Source organism: Salmo salar, chromosome 04 (genome assembly GCF_965601325.2).
Source record: "Salmo salar chromosome 04, fSalSal1, whole genome shotgun sequence".
Classification (NCBI taxonomy): domain Eukaryota; kingdom Metazoa; phylum Chordata; class Actinopteri; order Salmoniformes; family Salmonidae; genus Salmo; species Salmo salar.
This window is the reverse complement of record NC_138294.1, coordinates 43,276,854-43,291,892: the sequence shown is the minus strand read 5'-3', so window position 1 is coordinate 43,291,892 and position 15,039 is coordinate 43,276,854. Positions and strand designations below refer to the sequence as shown.

At 40.8% G+C, this 15,039-nt stretch overlaps 2 protein-coding genes across 3 annotated transcripts in view; both read right to left on the bottom strand.

Annotated features, from left to right (window-relative positions):
- Positions 1-5,389: 5,389 nt before the first annotated feature.
- On the bottom strand, positions 5,390-12,175 carry LOC106602931 (steroid receptor RNA activator 1). 2 transcript variants are annotated; one of them, XM_014195952.2, is made up of 6 exons: positions 12,055-12,175; positions 10,272-10,400; positions 9,807-10,084; positions 9,531-9,639; positions 9,161-9,223; positions 5,390-6,211 (listed from the first exon to the last, which is right to left on the bottom strand). In XM_014195952.2, exons 1-5 carry the CDS (start codon positions 12,167-12,169, stop codon positions 9,183-9,185), a joined length of 672 nt encoding a protein of 223 aa, XP_014051427.2. In that variant the 5' UTR covers positions 12,170-12,175; the 3' UTR covers positions 5,390-6,211; positions 9,161-9,182. The 2 variants fall into 2 exon arrangements, with proteins under 2 accessions (XP_014051427.2, XP_014051426.2); XM_014195951.3 differs by lacking the exon at positions 9,161-9,223.
- A 204-nt stretch (positions 12,176-12,379) lies between these two features.
- LOC106602929 (amyloid-beta A4 precursor protein-binding family B member 3) overlaps positions 12,380-15,039 on the bottom strand; it is a 32,693-nt gene continuing 30,033 nt past the window's right edge. Inside the window, exons 12-13 of the mRNA XM_014195949.3 lie at positions 14,728-14,907; positions 12,380-14,460 (exon numbers count right to left, since the gene is read on the bottom strand). Coding sequence (XP_014051424.3) covers positions 14,233-14,460; positions 14,728-14,907 — 408 coding nt within the window. The 3' untranslated portion in view covers positions 12,380-14,232. The remainder of the gene's footprint in view (positions 14,461-14,727; positions 14,908-15,039) is intronic.

Here is a 15,039-nt window from a genome sequence, read left to right as displayed (position 1 = left end):
AGGTAGTACATAACATTCTGAGAATCCTATGCTTGGTGAGTGTTGTCCTATGGTTATTTTGCATACAACCTTCCCACAACATTCTGGGAATGGTGCAGGATAGTTGCTTGGCTTTGGAACCTTCTCAGCAGATTTAAGGAATTTGACAAAATAACAATTTTCTTGGTGTTTCATTACTTTAACAGAACGTTTCCTAAAAGTTCAAATTAATTAAGTTCAAATTAATTGCATTTTTGGTAATGTTCCAGGAATGTTCTCCAACTTGTCTGACATTGGGAATATTCTCAAATAGTTCAGAGAATGTTAAGAAACAACTTTCTTCTGTGGGAATTTCAGTACCTCAGCATAACATTTTCTGCAGGTTTCCTCATTCTTCCATTTAAAGTCATGTTCTCAGAACATTAAAACTTTCCATTAAAAACATTAGTAACGTTCAAAGAACGTTCTAAGAAAAACATATACATTCCGTTCTCAGCGTCAACAAAACTCTCTCTATCTTCTATCTTGTTAAGTGTGTTGGCCAAAACAGTTAACCTAAGCTAGCAGTGTTAATACAAGTCTTATTGAAACATTCAGTGAAAGTTAAGGAAATTATTAAAAAAACTCACAATAACCTATAATTTCCATTCTCAGATTGTTAATAAAACCTCCCAGGAAAACTTTCAGGAAACCATAGTAAAACGTTCTCAGAACCACTAAAACTTTCAATTTTACTGGCAAGGAAACTTATGGCTTCGTTCCTAGAACCAATGGGAAACCAAAAACGTACGTTCCCACAACTTCCAAGGAACCATATGTGCTAGCTGGGTTGGTTGCATGTCAGGGAGTTTGGCAACAGACTATGGGAACCAGACCAGACTAGCACCATGGTGTGTGATGTGTTCACAACACCTTCTCCAATCACAAAAGAAAGGCAATGAAAACACACACCCCTGCAGTGGAAATGGATCCAGGACCTTTGTCTCAAATTCCTTATACCTGCCATATGTGTTCGGAACAATAAACACACTACATCGAGGTCAATTGCAGAGAGATCTAATTCCCTTCTGGCTTGTGTCTATAGAAACTGCCATCCACAGTTGGTACTCTAAACCAGCTCATTCCTCTGTACAGAAACGTGACCGCATAGCTAAACTGAGTGATAGTATCTTTTGTTTGTAATATTCAAAACAGTTTGGTTTATACATACAGAGTAGAGACAGTACTTGAGACAGGAAGGTTGACTTCCCTTTTTATCAAGGGTGATATGTTTTCTTAGAGGAGAGGTCACATCGTTTTGTTTTTACAAGGTTAAATACTGTGAATGTCACTACAAGGAAAAGCCATTCAATTTCAAGGCTGCACTTCAATCTTACATAAAGTGTCTATCGTCGTATGAAATGTAATTCTCTCTTCCTGCCTTGTGTTGTTCTTAAACCTGGAGCATTCATGAATCCATCAACAGGTGCTATTATTGGGGGTGAGGAATGGATAGACACACAATTCTCTTGGCATAAATTGTGGTAAAGATACTATGTATTGCCTGGCCAGGACACTCAAGTCTGAATCTGCAATGTGAAGTCTTAATAATCAGCACGAATTCATCTGAATAAACAACTGGCTGCAGCAACCTTTTGATTTTGATACACATTATGTGATGCTGGACATGTTCATTCACTAGTTCTCACCTCATGAAAAACAACGGACGGAGTGAAGTATAAAGGGGCAGTATAAGGGTGGATTTACATTATTAAAATGTGTCTAGTGAAATCTCGCTCTTCAACATCGGCCTTGGATGTGGTGTGGCCAAAGCTACATTCCTGCTTCATGTGTGCACCTATTAGCATACTGTAAATACAATAGAGACAGAATAAGGATAGCGATTCAAACTGCACAGGCCTCTCATCTAAACCATATTGCACAGTTGATTAATGCAATGATTGACAAATGTGTGGATATTTTAAAATCCTGCGTGCAGTTCTAAAAAAATTGCTAACTAGCGTTGCACAACGACTGGAAGTCTATGGGGTATCTGCAAGCACACTAGAAGATACCCATACACTTCCAGTCCTTGTGCTGACGCTAGTTAGCATTGGCTAGGGAAACTACCTACAACTTCCTTCATACTGGACACAGAGACTTAAAAATGGTTAATCTGACTCTGGGGAAGTAGATAAAGGGTCTCATTGCCAAAATCCTGAAGTTTCCCTTTAAAGGTAATTAGGGTAATTATTGGGAAAGGGAAAGGTGGACACCTAGTCAGTTGTACAACTGAATGCATTCAACCCGAGACGTGTCTTCCACATTTAAACCAATCCCTCTGAATCAGAGCTAGTGTGGGAGACGTCGCTTAAAGTGTGATTTAAATCTAAATCTGTCTCTTTACCCAAGTATCTCTCCTGGACCTAGTTTGTGTCGTCAAAGTAGCGTAGAGTAAAGAGACCCTAAGATTGCAACCAGCTGTCCAGATTCAAAAGTGAGATGTAGCAATAAAACTATTGAAAGTGTATTAGGGCTGCTAGGGGTATGTATATGAGTGCTTATTGAGGCCTCAGCAGTCACCACCACAGTGGGAGAGAGAGAGAGAGAGAGAGAGAGAGAGAGAGACTGTTGCTTTGCCACTCATGTCTGGAGAGAGGGAGTTTAATAGCCCAGCAGGATTACTGTGATTGGGTGTCGGTTCTCCTTTCAGTCAGTTCACAGCAGCAACAGCGTGAGACGATCAGTCTCACAGCATCTTTACATATACAACCAAATCGGGCTGAGGAGGAATAGAATGATGGCTTTCCTGTCAATTTCCTTTTCCTCCGCCACCTGTTCAAACACAGAGGTCTCTCGAGACAAACACCCCATGTTTTAGGAAATATTGTTGATTTCTGTGAAATTAGCCTGTGGAGCTCTGTCTGTTCCTCTAAGGAAATGTGCTATAGTACCTCTTCTGCTTGAAGCTATTTGTCAGTGAAGATACACTCCCAGCATACGTATTTGGCCAGTGAAGATACACTCCCACCATACGTATTTGGACAGTGAAGATACACTCCCACCATATGTATTTGGACAGTGAAGATACACTCCCACCATATGTATTTGTCAGTGAAGATACACTCCCACCATACGTATTTGTCAGTGAAGATACACTCCCACCATACGTATTTGGACAGTGAAGATACACTCCCACCATACGTATTTGGACAGTGAAGGATTATTTATTTTTTGGGCTCTATACTCCAGCGTTTTGGATTTGAGATCAAATGTTTCATATGAGGCGACTATAGAATGTCGCCTTTTATTCGAGGGTATTTTCATACATATCCGTCTTACCATTTAGAAATTAAAGCCCCCCATGTGAAGAAGTCAAGTATTTGGACAAAATCACTTATAGTCAAAAGTTTAGTATTTGGTCCCATATTCCTTGCACGCAATGATTACGTCAAGCTTGTGACTCTACAAACTCGTTGACTGCATTTGCAGTCTGTTTTGCCTAGTAGTGACTGAATGGTAAATGATGACAGTATAGACCGGCTGTGACTGTGAGGCTGATTGAGCTGTGTTGTGAATGCTGTAATACATTTGACACACTGCTACAAGAAACAGTGCAAAAAAAAAAAAAAAAAAAAATGTTGATGAACACATTTAACACAGAGAACTGTTGAACAAATAACAAAGACTAGCATTTTCTAAAGAGATAAAAAGGGAACGTTTACAACAGTTGATCATAGACATGTTAATGCGTTCACATTTGCCAAGATTTTGGAATGTGTGACGCAAGCTAACTTTCTGGAATGAAAAACAGCCTCCCCCCAGTAATCAGGAGAAGAATCAGGAAATGTAAGTGCTAATCCGAGGACGGCGTTTCACCTTTCAATACTCGATTGCTTGGGTGAGAAAACATCCGATACAACAGCCAATCGCAACTAGCTTCTCAGGACTTGAGTTGTGATGCACTGGTATGGTGTGATGTGTGCATTAAAGCGGCAATCCGCAGTTTGAACAATAACAAAGCGGCACCCCGCCACTGATTTGGTAAACAGCTGAGGGATGGGGCTGGAATAATGTAACCGCTCTCAAAATCCTTGTCAGAGCTTTGGATACAAGGACTGACCATCCATGATATCAAAATTATAGTTGCGGCTATACAGTGTTTGTTTAGATTTACATTGAGTTAAAACAAGCTTATATTTTGGGTTCTGATGGGGTAGGACAACTAAGCTCATAAGTCATTTTCTTCAAGAATCAAAAGGGTATACATTCATTTAAAAGTCTAAAAATGGATGTACCAACTACAGACTGCCCCTTAAATAACACAAGAGCATTTCTCAACCTCCATAGCAAGTGTCTGCTTGCACTGTAGACTATACAGTATTTGTTGAAATCAACACGGTAAATGCACATTCCTTTCATTAAATTCAAGTTCACTTCCCTGTAGTTCTTATGTCACTGTTTTCACCAAATAAATACATAAATGCAGGGAGTGAGTTTGGCATATGGCATTGTGACAACACTTGCTGCCAGAGCTGTTATACTGCCAGCCTTACATGATTAGTCAGAGTTTACTACAGTACGCAAAGCAGACACTATTGTTAATGTGAACACAGTACAGGTAATGTAGAGATGATATCAGTGAGAAGTGTTGGCCTGCAGCTCCCAGGAAGACAGGTAACATGATTATAGCCCTACCCCAGGCACCTGGCTCTTCAGTGCCAGAGAGATACAGTGTGGGAATACGTAAACACAGATTCTACTGAAAAATCTCGACCCTGCAACAAGCAATCCCGATCTCTCCCAATACACAACCCAAGCTCTCCCAGCCATACTGTATTATTCTATCAGCAGCTGTAAACCAGGCACAGGAGATCTGAACTATGCCATGATTAGAGAGGAAAAGCTCTCCTCATTTAAAACCCACTTTTCTACAACAATGATAAAGGACATGAGATTCAGATGGCTCCATGACTTAATTGAAACTTTACTCCAACATGATCTAATCTTTTATGGGCAGACTGGGACAATGTGATGATGACATTATCCATAATGAGTTCACATCAATTACTGTCTCACTTAGCAACAATAAAACAGTGTTGTTGTCACAGACCTCAGACGATCAAAACAAAGCCACGCCTCATTCATGGTGGCTAGTCCTCTAGCGCTATAAACTTAAGACATAAAATCTTGTGTAACCCTTCCTATAAAGTGCCCAAGTTTACTCTAGATGTCATAGCCACGACACGGTCATCAGTGAAAAATAAAGCCCAAGACGCCACCTTCTGGTGGCTTCTCCTTGCATCTGTCTCCATGGAGGTAGACAAGTCAGAAAAGCTGGAAGAATGGAACTTCCTCATTGTCTAACTACAGAACCAATATAAATAACAGTTCATGACATGAACCTACTGCTGCATAAAAATACAAGGAATACTTCCACCACAAATCATATTTATTTGGTCTTATCGTGTACGATACACATGTAATGCAATGCCACCGTCAACAGAAGCAGACCACAGGCTTTAAAACATTCTTATTGCTCTTATGATTATGTACATAGGGGATGATAAGTCATTGAAAACTGTAGGCTAAACCAGGAATAATACATTGGACCTTGTGTACAATTAAAGCAATCTTAGCTCCAGTAAAATACTGTTTACAAGGCTGTCCAAGGGAGATTATACAGTATTTGGAAGAGAGAACGATCCAAATAAAATGTTCCATTACTGACACTTCTGATATAAGCCCTTTAACCAAACAAGACACAATGGGGAAAGGCTGTATCAAATGTAAACAATCAACATAAAAACAGGGATAAAGGTATCTTTGTATTGTCAGAATTGGTAGAGCTCGGTAATAGCAATACACTGCAATCAAATGCAATTCATAATGCATAATTACAGGAAAAACATGTCAAAATATGTGGAATCTCCACATACAAAAGCAAAAGAGAGAGTAAGCCTAAAAGTAGAATTTCAATGGCTTTCACATGGACGACCGAGAGTCCTCATGGTTCCACAACCTAATAGAAAAGTTCCAAAAGTGTCATTATTGATCTATTCAGAGTTAGCAGTGCTGCTGGTGTCTAGACACTGGTCTACTTCCTGTGTGTGCAGGAGGTCTGGGTTTAAGTTGCGTGTTTCAGCGATGAGACGTTTGACCCCCACCATCCACTGACTGACCTCGTTAACATGGTCCACTATCAGAGCCCGGTGGATCTCATCAGCTGCGTCCCAGTTACAAGTCTTCAACTCTGACAGGAGCATAAAGACAGGAGCATCACAGACGTGGTTAGGTCATTTGAACATTTGATTGACTCATTTGTTTCATATAAAATGGTGGGTGACCCATTTAAATCAGAGATGCAAACTGCCGAGGGACCAAAAAGGTGATACTTTTTTTTTTGCACTGAAACATGCAAAACAAAATCCCTGCTAGGGGGAAATTCAGGTTAACTAATTAAACAACAAACAATATGATCTACATGATCAGTCTCTGTGTGTAAAATAAGTGGTTAATGTGAACCTCACTCACAGCTAAATAAAAATAAAAGAAAGCAATCCAATGTTATTTGTTGCCTAGACTTTACTGCAAATGACACTCAAGTCTTGAGGAAAAAAAACAATTCACTAATATTGCAGTTAGCCATGACAGCCATTCTGCTAACCACGGCCTGCTAGCTATCGAGAGCATATTGGACTGTTAGCTGATCAATCGGCCAGTTTCTCAGACCACTATACCCATTTTGCCAATTGGACTTGGACCCCTCTGCTACTTGGAACCCTACTAATTCCATGACTAGCACATTCTGCCAACCCTGGGCTCCTGGTTTCTCAAAAGGATGTATTAGCCGTGTCTGAATCTTGGCTTAAGAAAACCACCAAAAACCCTGACATTTCCATCCTTAACTATAACATTTTCCGCCAAGATAGAACTGCCAAAGGGGGCGGTGTTGCAATCTACTGCAGAGATAGCCTGCAGAGTTCTATCTTACTATCCAGATCTGTACCAAAACAATTAGAGATTCTACTTCTAAAAATTCACCTTTCCAGAAACAAGTCTCTCACCGTTGCCGCTTGCTATAGACCACTCTCTGCCCCCAGCTGTGCCCTGGACACCATATGTGAATTGATTGCCCCCCATCCATCTTCTGAGCTCATGCTGCTAGGTGACCTAAACTGGGACATGCTTAACACCTCAGCCATCCTACAATCTAAGCTTGATGCCCTCAATCTCACACAAATGATCTATGAACCTACCAGGTACAACCCCAAGTCCGTAAACACGGGCACCCTCATAGATATCATCCTAACTAACTCGCCCTCCAAATACACCTCTGCTGTTTTCAACCAAGATCTCAGCGATCACTGCCTGCATCCGTAATGGGTCTGCGGTCAAACGACCACCCCTCATCACTGTCAAACGCTCCCTAAAACACTTCAGCGAGCAGGCCTTTCTAAATCGACCTGGCCGGGGTATCCTGGAATGACATTGACCTCATCCCGTCAGTAGAGGATGTCTGGTTATTCTTTAAAAGTGCCTTCCTCACCATCTTAAATAAGCATGCTCCATTAAAAAAAATGTAGAACCAGAAACAGATATAGCCCTTGGTTCACTCCAGACCTGTCTGCCCTTGACCAGCACAAAAACATCCTGTGGTGTTCTGTATTAGCATCGAATAGCCCCCGTGATATGCAACTTTTCAGGCAAGTTAGGAACCAATATACACAGGCACAAACATCTCCAATCCAAAATTAAATCTAGAATCGGCTTCCTATATCGCAACAAAGCATCCTTCACTCATGCTGCCAAACATACCCTCGTAAAACTGACCATCCTACCGATCTTCGACTTCAGCGATGTCATTTACAAAATAGCCTCCAACACTCTACTCAACAAATTGGATGCAGTCTATCACAGTGCCATCCGTTTTGTCACCAAAGCCCCATATTCTACCCACCACTGCGACCTGTATGCTCTCGTTGGCTGGCCCTCGCTTCATACTCGTCGCCAAACCCACTGGCTCCAGGTCATCTACAAGTCTCTGCTAGGTAAAGCCCCGCCTTATCTCAGCTCACTGGTCACCATAGCAGCACGCGCTCCAGCAGGTATGTCTCACTGGTGTATTATTGATTGTATGTTTGTTTATTCCATGTGTAACTCTGTTGTTGTATGTGTCGAACTGCTTTGCTTTATCTTGGCCAGGTTGCCGTTGCAAATGAGAACTTGTTCTCAACTAGCCTACCTGGTTAAATAAAGGTGAAATATATATATTTTTTTAAAGTACACAAGGCTACGTATATGCAAAAAAAATAACTTTTACTGAGTAAACATTTTTTTTTACTAATCCCCCCTAAAAAAATATATATATATATATATATATATATATATATATATATATATATATATATATATATATATATATATATATATATATATATATATATATATAAAAAATTTAAAAAATAATAATAAAAAAAATATATAAAAAAAAATAATCACACGCTGTCAAGTTCAACACAACAAAAACAATACATTTGGGCTACACTGCACATTATTACATTGTACACTTTCTGCAGAGAGTACACCTGGCATACCCCTTTTCATACACTGTATTGAAAAAGTGAGAAAGAGGGAAAGTGTGTGGTGTTCCTTTCAACTCCATAGTGGCATCCAGTTTAAGCCAGGCCCAGCGACACTCGATCCCTGAATCCACTTGTTTAACAAGCAATGCCTCATTTTCACATAATTCTCTCATTCTGAAAATTAACAACATACTATAGAGGGAAAACATTAGTTCACAGATAGCTAGTTAACTTTTCACACAGATTGCCAGGGTCCAGTAAGCAACTAACACGTTATAACTTGAGGAATGGCAAGGAGTCTTATACCAGTTAATACTATAATGAATTGATTCGGTTACTAACGTTAGCTCATCTGATGTTGTAACGTTAGCTAGCTAACGTTAGCTGTCTGACTTTATTAGCCAGTTCATTTCCACACCATAAACTGAATTATTTGATCAGTTAGTAAGTCGTCTTATTTTGCTCAACATTTCTCTGGCCAGCTAACGGAGAATTCGAACCAGCTAGCAAGATACTTAACAATGCTAATACTTGTTCCACCACACTTTCTCCCTCATTTCAAACTTTCCAAATGCCGGTTGATTTTCAGTTACAGCACATGAAGTACACTTCATCACCTTCTCACCCCCGTCTCCGTGGTCAGGCTTCTACCTCTTCGTTATCGTTCAGGGGACGTGCTGCTGTAAGATAACGGGAAAGCTGATGCTGTGACTAGCAAATGGGTTGTCTCTTCTCTCTTCAGTCACGTGCTGCATTCTGTTATGTGAACGATGGGCTGTGCTTTGGACAGTCAGTATTGCTTCAAACGCGCATTACCCTATTGCATACAGCCAGTAGTGATCCAACCCCCCCCCCCCCCCCCCCCAAAAAAAAAAACTTTTGTCATCGGATCTACACAAATCACATAGGTCACTAGTTTGCATCCCTGATTTATTTTTCATCAGTAGAAATATGACCTCATCTATCAAACTACACAGGATCTCCTACCTTGCACCAGTCCATTCATTCTTCTCCTAACAGGAAGTGACAGCTTCCCAGACTTCCACATGTCCTCAAAGAGCTTCAGACGCTTCGCCACATTATTACACACCTGTTTCTGCAAGGGGCACAAGTAAAACATTCAGCAATTTGATTAGCAATGCAGTGAGTGTCATTTCAAACAGTGCACTGCACCAAAACAGAGTTATATATACACACAACATGCTTTTTGTAAATGGTTTGTCAACTGTGGCTGGGAATTAGAGCTATAGAAATCATTCTTACTTTGACTGAGTGTCTACAAGCTGTCAGTGCCCAGTTGAGAAGAGTGACTACATAGTTGACATCTGGCTCACTTTCTGATTGGCTACTGGCTGAGTCTGTGTGCTCTACCACAGGGAAAGGTGGTGGAGGTGTGGCCATCATCATCACCCCACCAAGAGGAGGGGCTGCGACAGGACATGGACGAGGGGGTGTGTTCATACTACATGGAGGAGGGGCCAGTGGGTTGGTAGGAGGAGTCATTGGAGCTGTTAGGGAAGGACAATCTCCGGGGACAGGACCTGTGGATAAATAGAACCAGGATGATTCATTATCTGCTCTGACAGTCTGGGGAAAGTACTGTCATCAGAAAGACAATCTCACACCCCTTGAGTAAACATCAAAAGTACTAAGGTACTCAAAAGATCAATGAATTTAAAACATGTTCAAGGCACAACATCCAATTCTCTGCCAAAGCCTAGAACGTACAAGGGGATCCTGTGAGTTGAGGTGGGGGCACTCTCTTGTTGAGAGGGGTCCTCTTGGGACCCCCTTGTGCTGCTGTCTGCAAACCATAGGAAAACTGTGGAGGGTCATTCCAGCCCCGCTCCTGATTACCTTAACAAAGGCAGAGAGGGTTTTATTTTAGAAGACCTACCATTTACTAACTACTCGTTAGCAGCTAGCACACACACACACACACACACACAGTTGAAGTCAGAAGTTTACACACACCTTACCCAAATACGTTTAAACTCAGTTTCACAATTCCTGACATGTAATCCTAGTAAAAATTCCCTGTCTTAGGTCAGTTAGGATCACCACTTTATTTTAAGAATGTGAAATATCAGAATAATAGTAGAGAGAATGATTTATTTCAGTTTTTATTTCTTTCATCACATTCCCAGTGGGTCAGAAGTTAACATGCACTCAATTAGTATTTGGTAGCATTGCCTTTAAATTGCTTAACTTGGGTCAAACGTTTCAGGTAGCCTTCCACAAGCTTCCCACAATAAGTTAGGTGAATTTTGGCCCATTCCTCCTGACAGAGCTGGGGTAACTGAGTCAGGTTCATGTGCCTCCTTGCTCACGCACATCAGATCAGAGGACATTTCTCTAGAAAGTACAATCTTTGTCCCCATGTGCAATTGCAAACTGTAGTCTGTCTTTTTTTATGGCGGTTTTGGAGCAGTGGCTTCTTCCTTGCTGAGTGGCCTTTCAGGTTATGTCAATATAGGACTCGTTTCACTGTGGATATAGATACTTTTGTACCCGTTTCCTCCAGCATCTTCACAAGGTCCTTTGCTGTTGTTCTGGGACTGATTTGCACTTTTCGCACGAAAGTACATTCATCTCCAGGAGGCAGAACGCGTCTCCTTCCTGAACGGTATGACGACTGCGTGGTCCCATGGTGTTTATACTTGCATACTATTGTTTGTACAGATGAACGTGGTACCTTCAGGCGTTTGGAAATTGCTCCCAAGGATGAACCAGACTTGTGGAGGTCTACTTTCTTTTTTCTGAGGTCTTGGCTGATTTCTTTGGATTTTCCCATGATGTCAATTAAAGAGGCACCGAGTTTGAAGGTAGGCCTTGAAATACATCCACAGGTACACCTCCAATTGACTCAAATCAGAAGCTTCTAAAGCCATGACATCATTTTCTGGAATTTTCCAAGCTGTTTAAAAGTCACAGTCAACTTAGTGTATGTGAACTTCTGACCCACTGGAATTGTGATACAGTGAATTATAAGTGAAATAATCTGTCTGGAAACAATTGTTGGAAAAATGACTTGTGTCATGCACAAAGTAGATGTCCTATCCGACTTGCCAAAACTATAGTTTGTTAACAAGAAATGTGTGGAGTGGTTGAAAAACGAGTTTTAATGACTCCAACATAAGTGTATGTAAACTTCCAACTTGAACATGACGGTACTGACAGGTCAACAAAACTGATTATGTTCATAATCATGATCAACATCATGTGATAACGTTACCTGTAGTCACGCTCAAATTAGATGTGATAAAGCAGTGGGGAAATAACTCAAATGAAGAGCTAGTATAAAGTCTATGCAAACGCATCTTCAAGATGTTTTGACAACTTTGTTAGCAAGATAGCAATGTAGTTTGATAGTTACTGCTAGCTAGCTAGCTTGTCTTCATACTAGCCTGCATTATCACCCTAGCACAGTTGCAGTAAACTGATGTCTATCGTTAGCGAACTTTTCTCGCTAAATAAACAAATTCGAACTATTCAATTGGACAGAACATACCTGGTTTAATGTAAAGGTCCTCCGCCTCCATGGCTTCTTCTCTTCTTCCATATACAACAAATAAACTTGTTTTCCGGGACACGTGGATAGGATGTTGAACATTGGCATTACGCATGTCCGGTTGGTCAATAGAATAGAATGGAATATAATGGAGGAAATTGGTTCATATTTCTGGTCTAGTAAACAGTGGATGACTTAATGTAGAGCAAAGTGCCCAGATTCTGGGTAATGAGACTAGACTTCATGTTGAAATAAAAGGCTCTTTCTTTGTAAAAGAGGAGTTGAAGTTGAACTTTGATAAACATAACACACAAAAAACAGAGAACAGGATTTCCAAGCAATTTATTATTCCAGCATAGACCACCAGTGTGGACCTAGTGAGGTACAACTTCGCGAAATAATCACAATAGTTTGCATTTACATGACATCCTATTTTCAATTTTTGCTAAAATATTGCAAATATATATATAGACATATGTATTTACTAGTAGTATAAATAGCAAAAACCCAAAGAAATCTCAAGGTGCTACATTAGCAATTTTATGACATTACCTCTCCCAAGTTCCCCTGGATAAAACGGATATCACTTCTCCACCCATGTTATTTTATGCCAAAGCTCCAACTTTTCATTCTTCCAACTTTGACATGAACCTTCCACTAATATGGAGACCTGAGTTGTTTTCTCATATAATACCTATTTAGAATGGGGGAAGAGGAGCTGTTGCATATCGGTAATATATAGTATGACCTCTCTGAAGCGCCATTCCTTTTATGTGCCCAAGTGTTTCACAGCATACAGTGGGACTACTGTCGCAAATGACTGAAAATCAGCATGCAATAAACCAAGTGCCTTTCTGTATTTTGGGGGAATCACAAAAGTGATATCAATTCAGTGTGTTTTGGTGTTTTCTCAAGTGAAAATGCTGTTTAGCATGTCCTCCAATAGGAACAACATAACACGGGCTTTCAGTGGTGGGGACTGGTTGCATTTAGAGTTTAGTCATTGACTTGATTTCTAAGTGTTTTCAGTTTTACTAGTGAGAGTCAGTCTTTTTTTTCATTTCCAATAGCATGGAAAGTACCATTTCATTCCCAAGCGTGTGCGAAAGCATGCAGTGCTTCTGTAGAGCTTCAGGGGACTGTCTACATACCTTTCTAAATGTTTTTTTTTTTTTTACACTTTTATGCTTTTTGTGCTGCATGTACTAACACAAACCTTTTTCAGAACAGAACTAAAACACCTTCTCTTTCACTCTAATGTGAAGACCACTGTGGCACTGGCGCCACTCCTGAATCCTGCTTAAAGGGATTCTTTCTGAGTATGCTGCATCAAAATTGTACCAAAGCCCAGATCTGATTGGACTTCATTTGCTGTTGACAAACTGGGGTCTTGGATGTTCATCGGTCTGATTCTCGATTTTGCCACATCTAATTTGAATAATGGAGGAATATATAGTGTGATATCTTCTCTCCCATCTTTATGATGCCTAATCTCACATTTGAAATCTATTTGGTGTCAACTGTCAGAGGGACTATAGGCTATAAATTGACACACTTATATGACTATATCTGAAGTTAAAGATCCCTTTACATTTATTAGAAAGAACAGTATAAGTACTTAACACAACCTACCTAGCTACATTGATTGTACAAGAATGAGGTCACTGTTACATTTTGCTGATGTTCAATATCAGAAAACTATATTAAAGAGTAGTCAATTACTGCACCATATTTTTTGCTACTGTATGTTTCACTTAGAACCAGGGAGCCATTGTTGTGTATTTGATGGTATTTTGCAATAAAAGTACAAGTCAAGATCCTAATGACTTAAACTCTTCCTTGACAAGAAAGGTGTGGAATGTGAGAGTACAGCACCTCAATGTTCTTTTCTAAATCTGTACCACAAACCAGCCTAGTTGAGATATGTTGTATACCCAAAGAAACACAGTAGAAGCAGAAGTGCAGCACGTTTGTTTTGTTTAAGATAATGGTCATCCCTGCCTGGTCAAATAGAAACTCAGCTGGCCTTCAATCTTCACATTCTAATGGCTGGTTATACATCTGTTATACATTCTACCCTTCCTCTAAAACTGATTTGCCGTACCTCCCTTTACCCAAGTCCCCTTCCCTCACTCGCTTTCTCACTTGCTCCCTCCCGCCTCCCTCCCTATCTGGTTGTTATGGTGTGGAAACTGCTGACTGTTTATTTCTGAAAGTCTCAAAAAACGCCAGCATGCCCTTTTTGGCTGTGGAGGAGCCAGTCATGGGTGGGGACAGTCCTTGGTGAAGGGGAGCTGGGAAAGTGAAACCGTCCATGGAGTTGGCCCTCTTCACCTTGGAACCCGCCTGCCACATTTTGGACCTGGGTGGTGGAGTCTGGGCCACCAAGCACTTCTGGTACTGGACCTGCAGGGGGCACAATGGAGCCATGTTAAGCAGTGACCTTAGTTTCTCTTTCATTTTAGAAAGATACCATACATGACTCATGGCTCTAGTACATTCTCTACCAGTACCTACTAATTCCATTAAAATATTCATCAGTCAGCCATGATAGCATGTATAAATTCAAGTATTTTTTATGCTAGCTTCACCTCTGCGTCTACAGAAGCCATTTTGTACATTAGTTCTCCAGCCCTGTGTTTCATCCCTCAGGGTGACCCCTTAGTCACTCACCATGCACGCAGCCTGCACAGCCTCAGAGATGATCCCTGCGTCTGGCTCACACCAGAAAACATGACACTCAAACCGCTGCGTCCCGCCGTCCACTATCACTGCAAAGGTGTGTGTGTCATGGCCCACACCCAGAAAGGTCAGGTAACGCACTTGACATTCCCAGAAGGGATCATCTCCATCCTGAAAGAGAAATCCCAGAGAAGGTAAGAGAGAGAAAGGGAGAGAGAGAGAGAAAGAAAGTGAAAGAAGGAGAGAGAGAGAGAAAGGGAGAGAGAGGGACAAAGGGAGAGACAAAGGGAGAGAGAGTGTAAG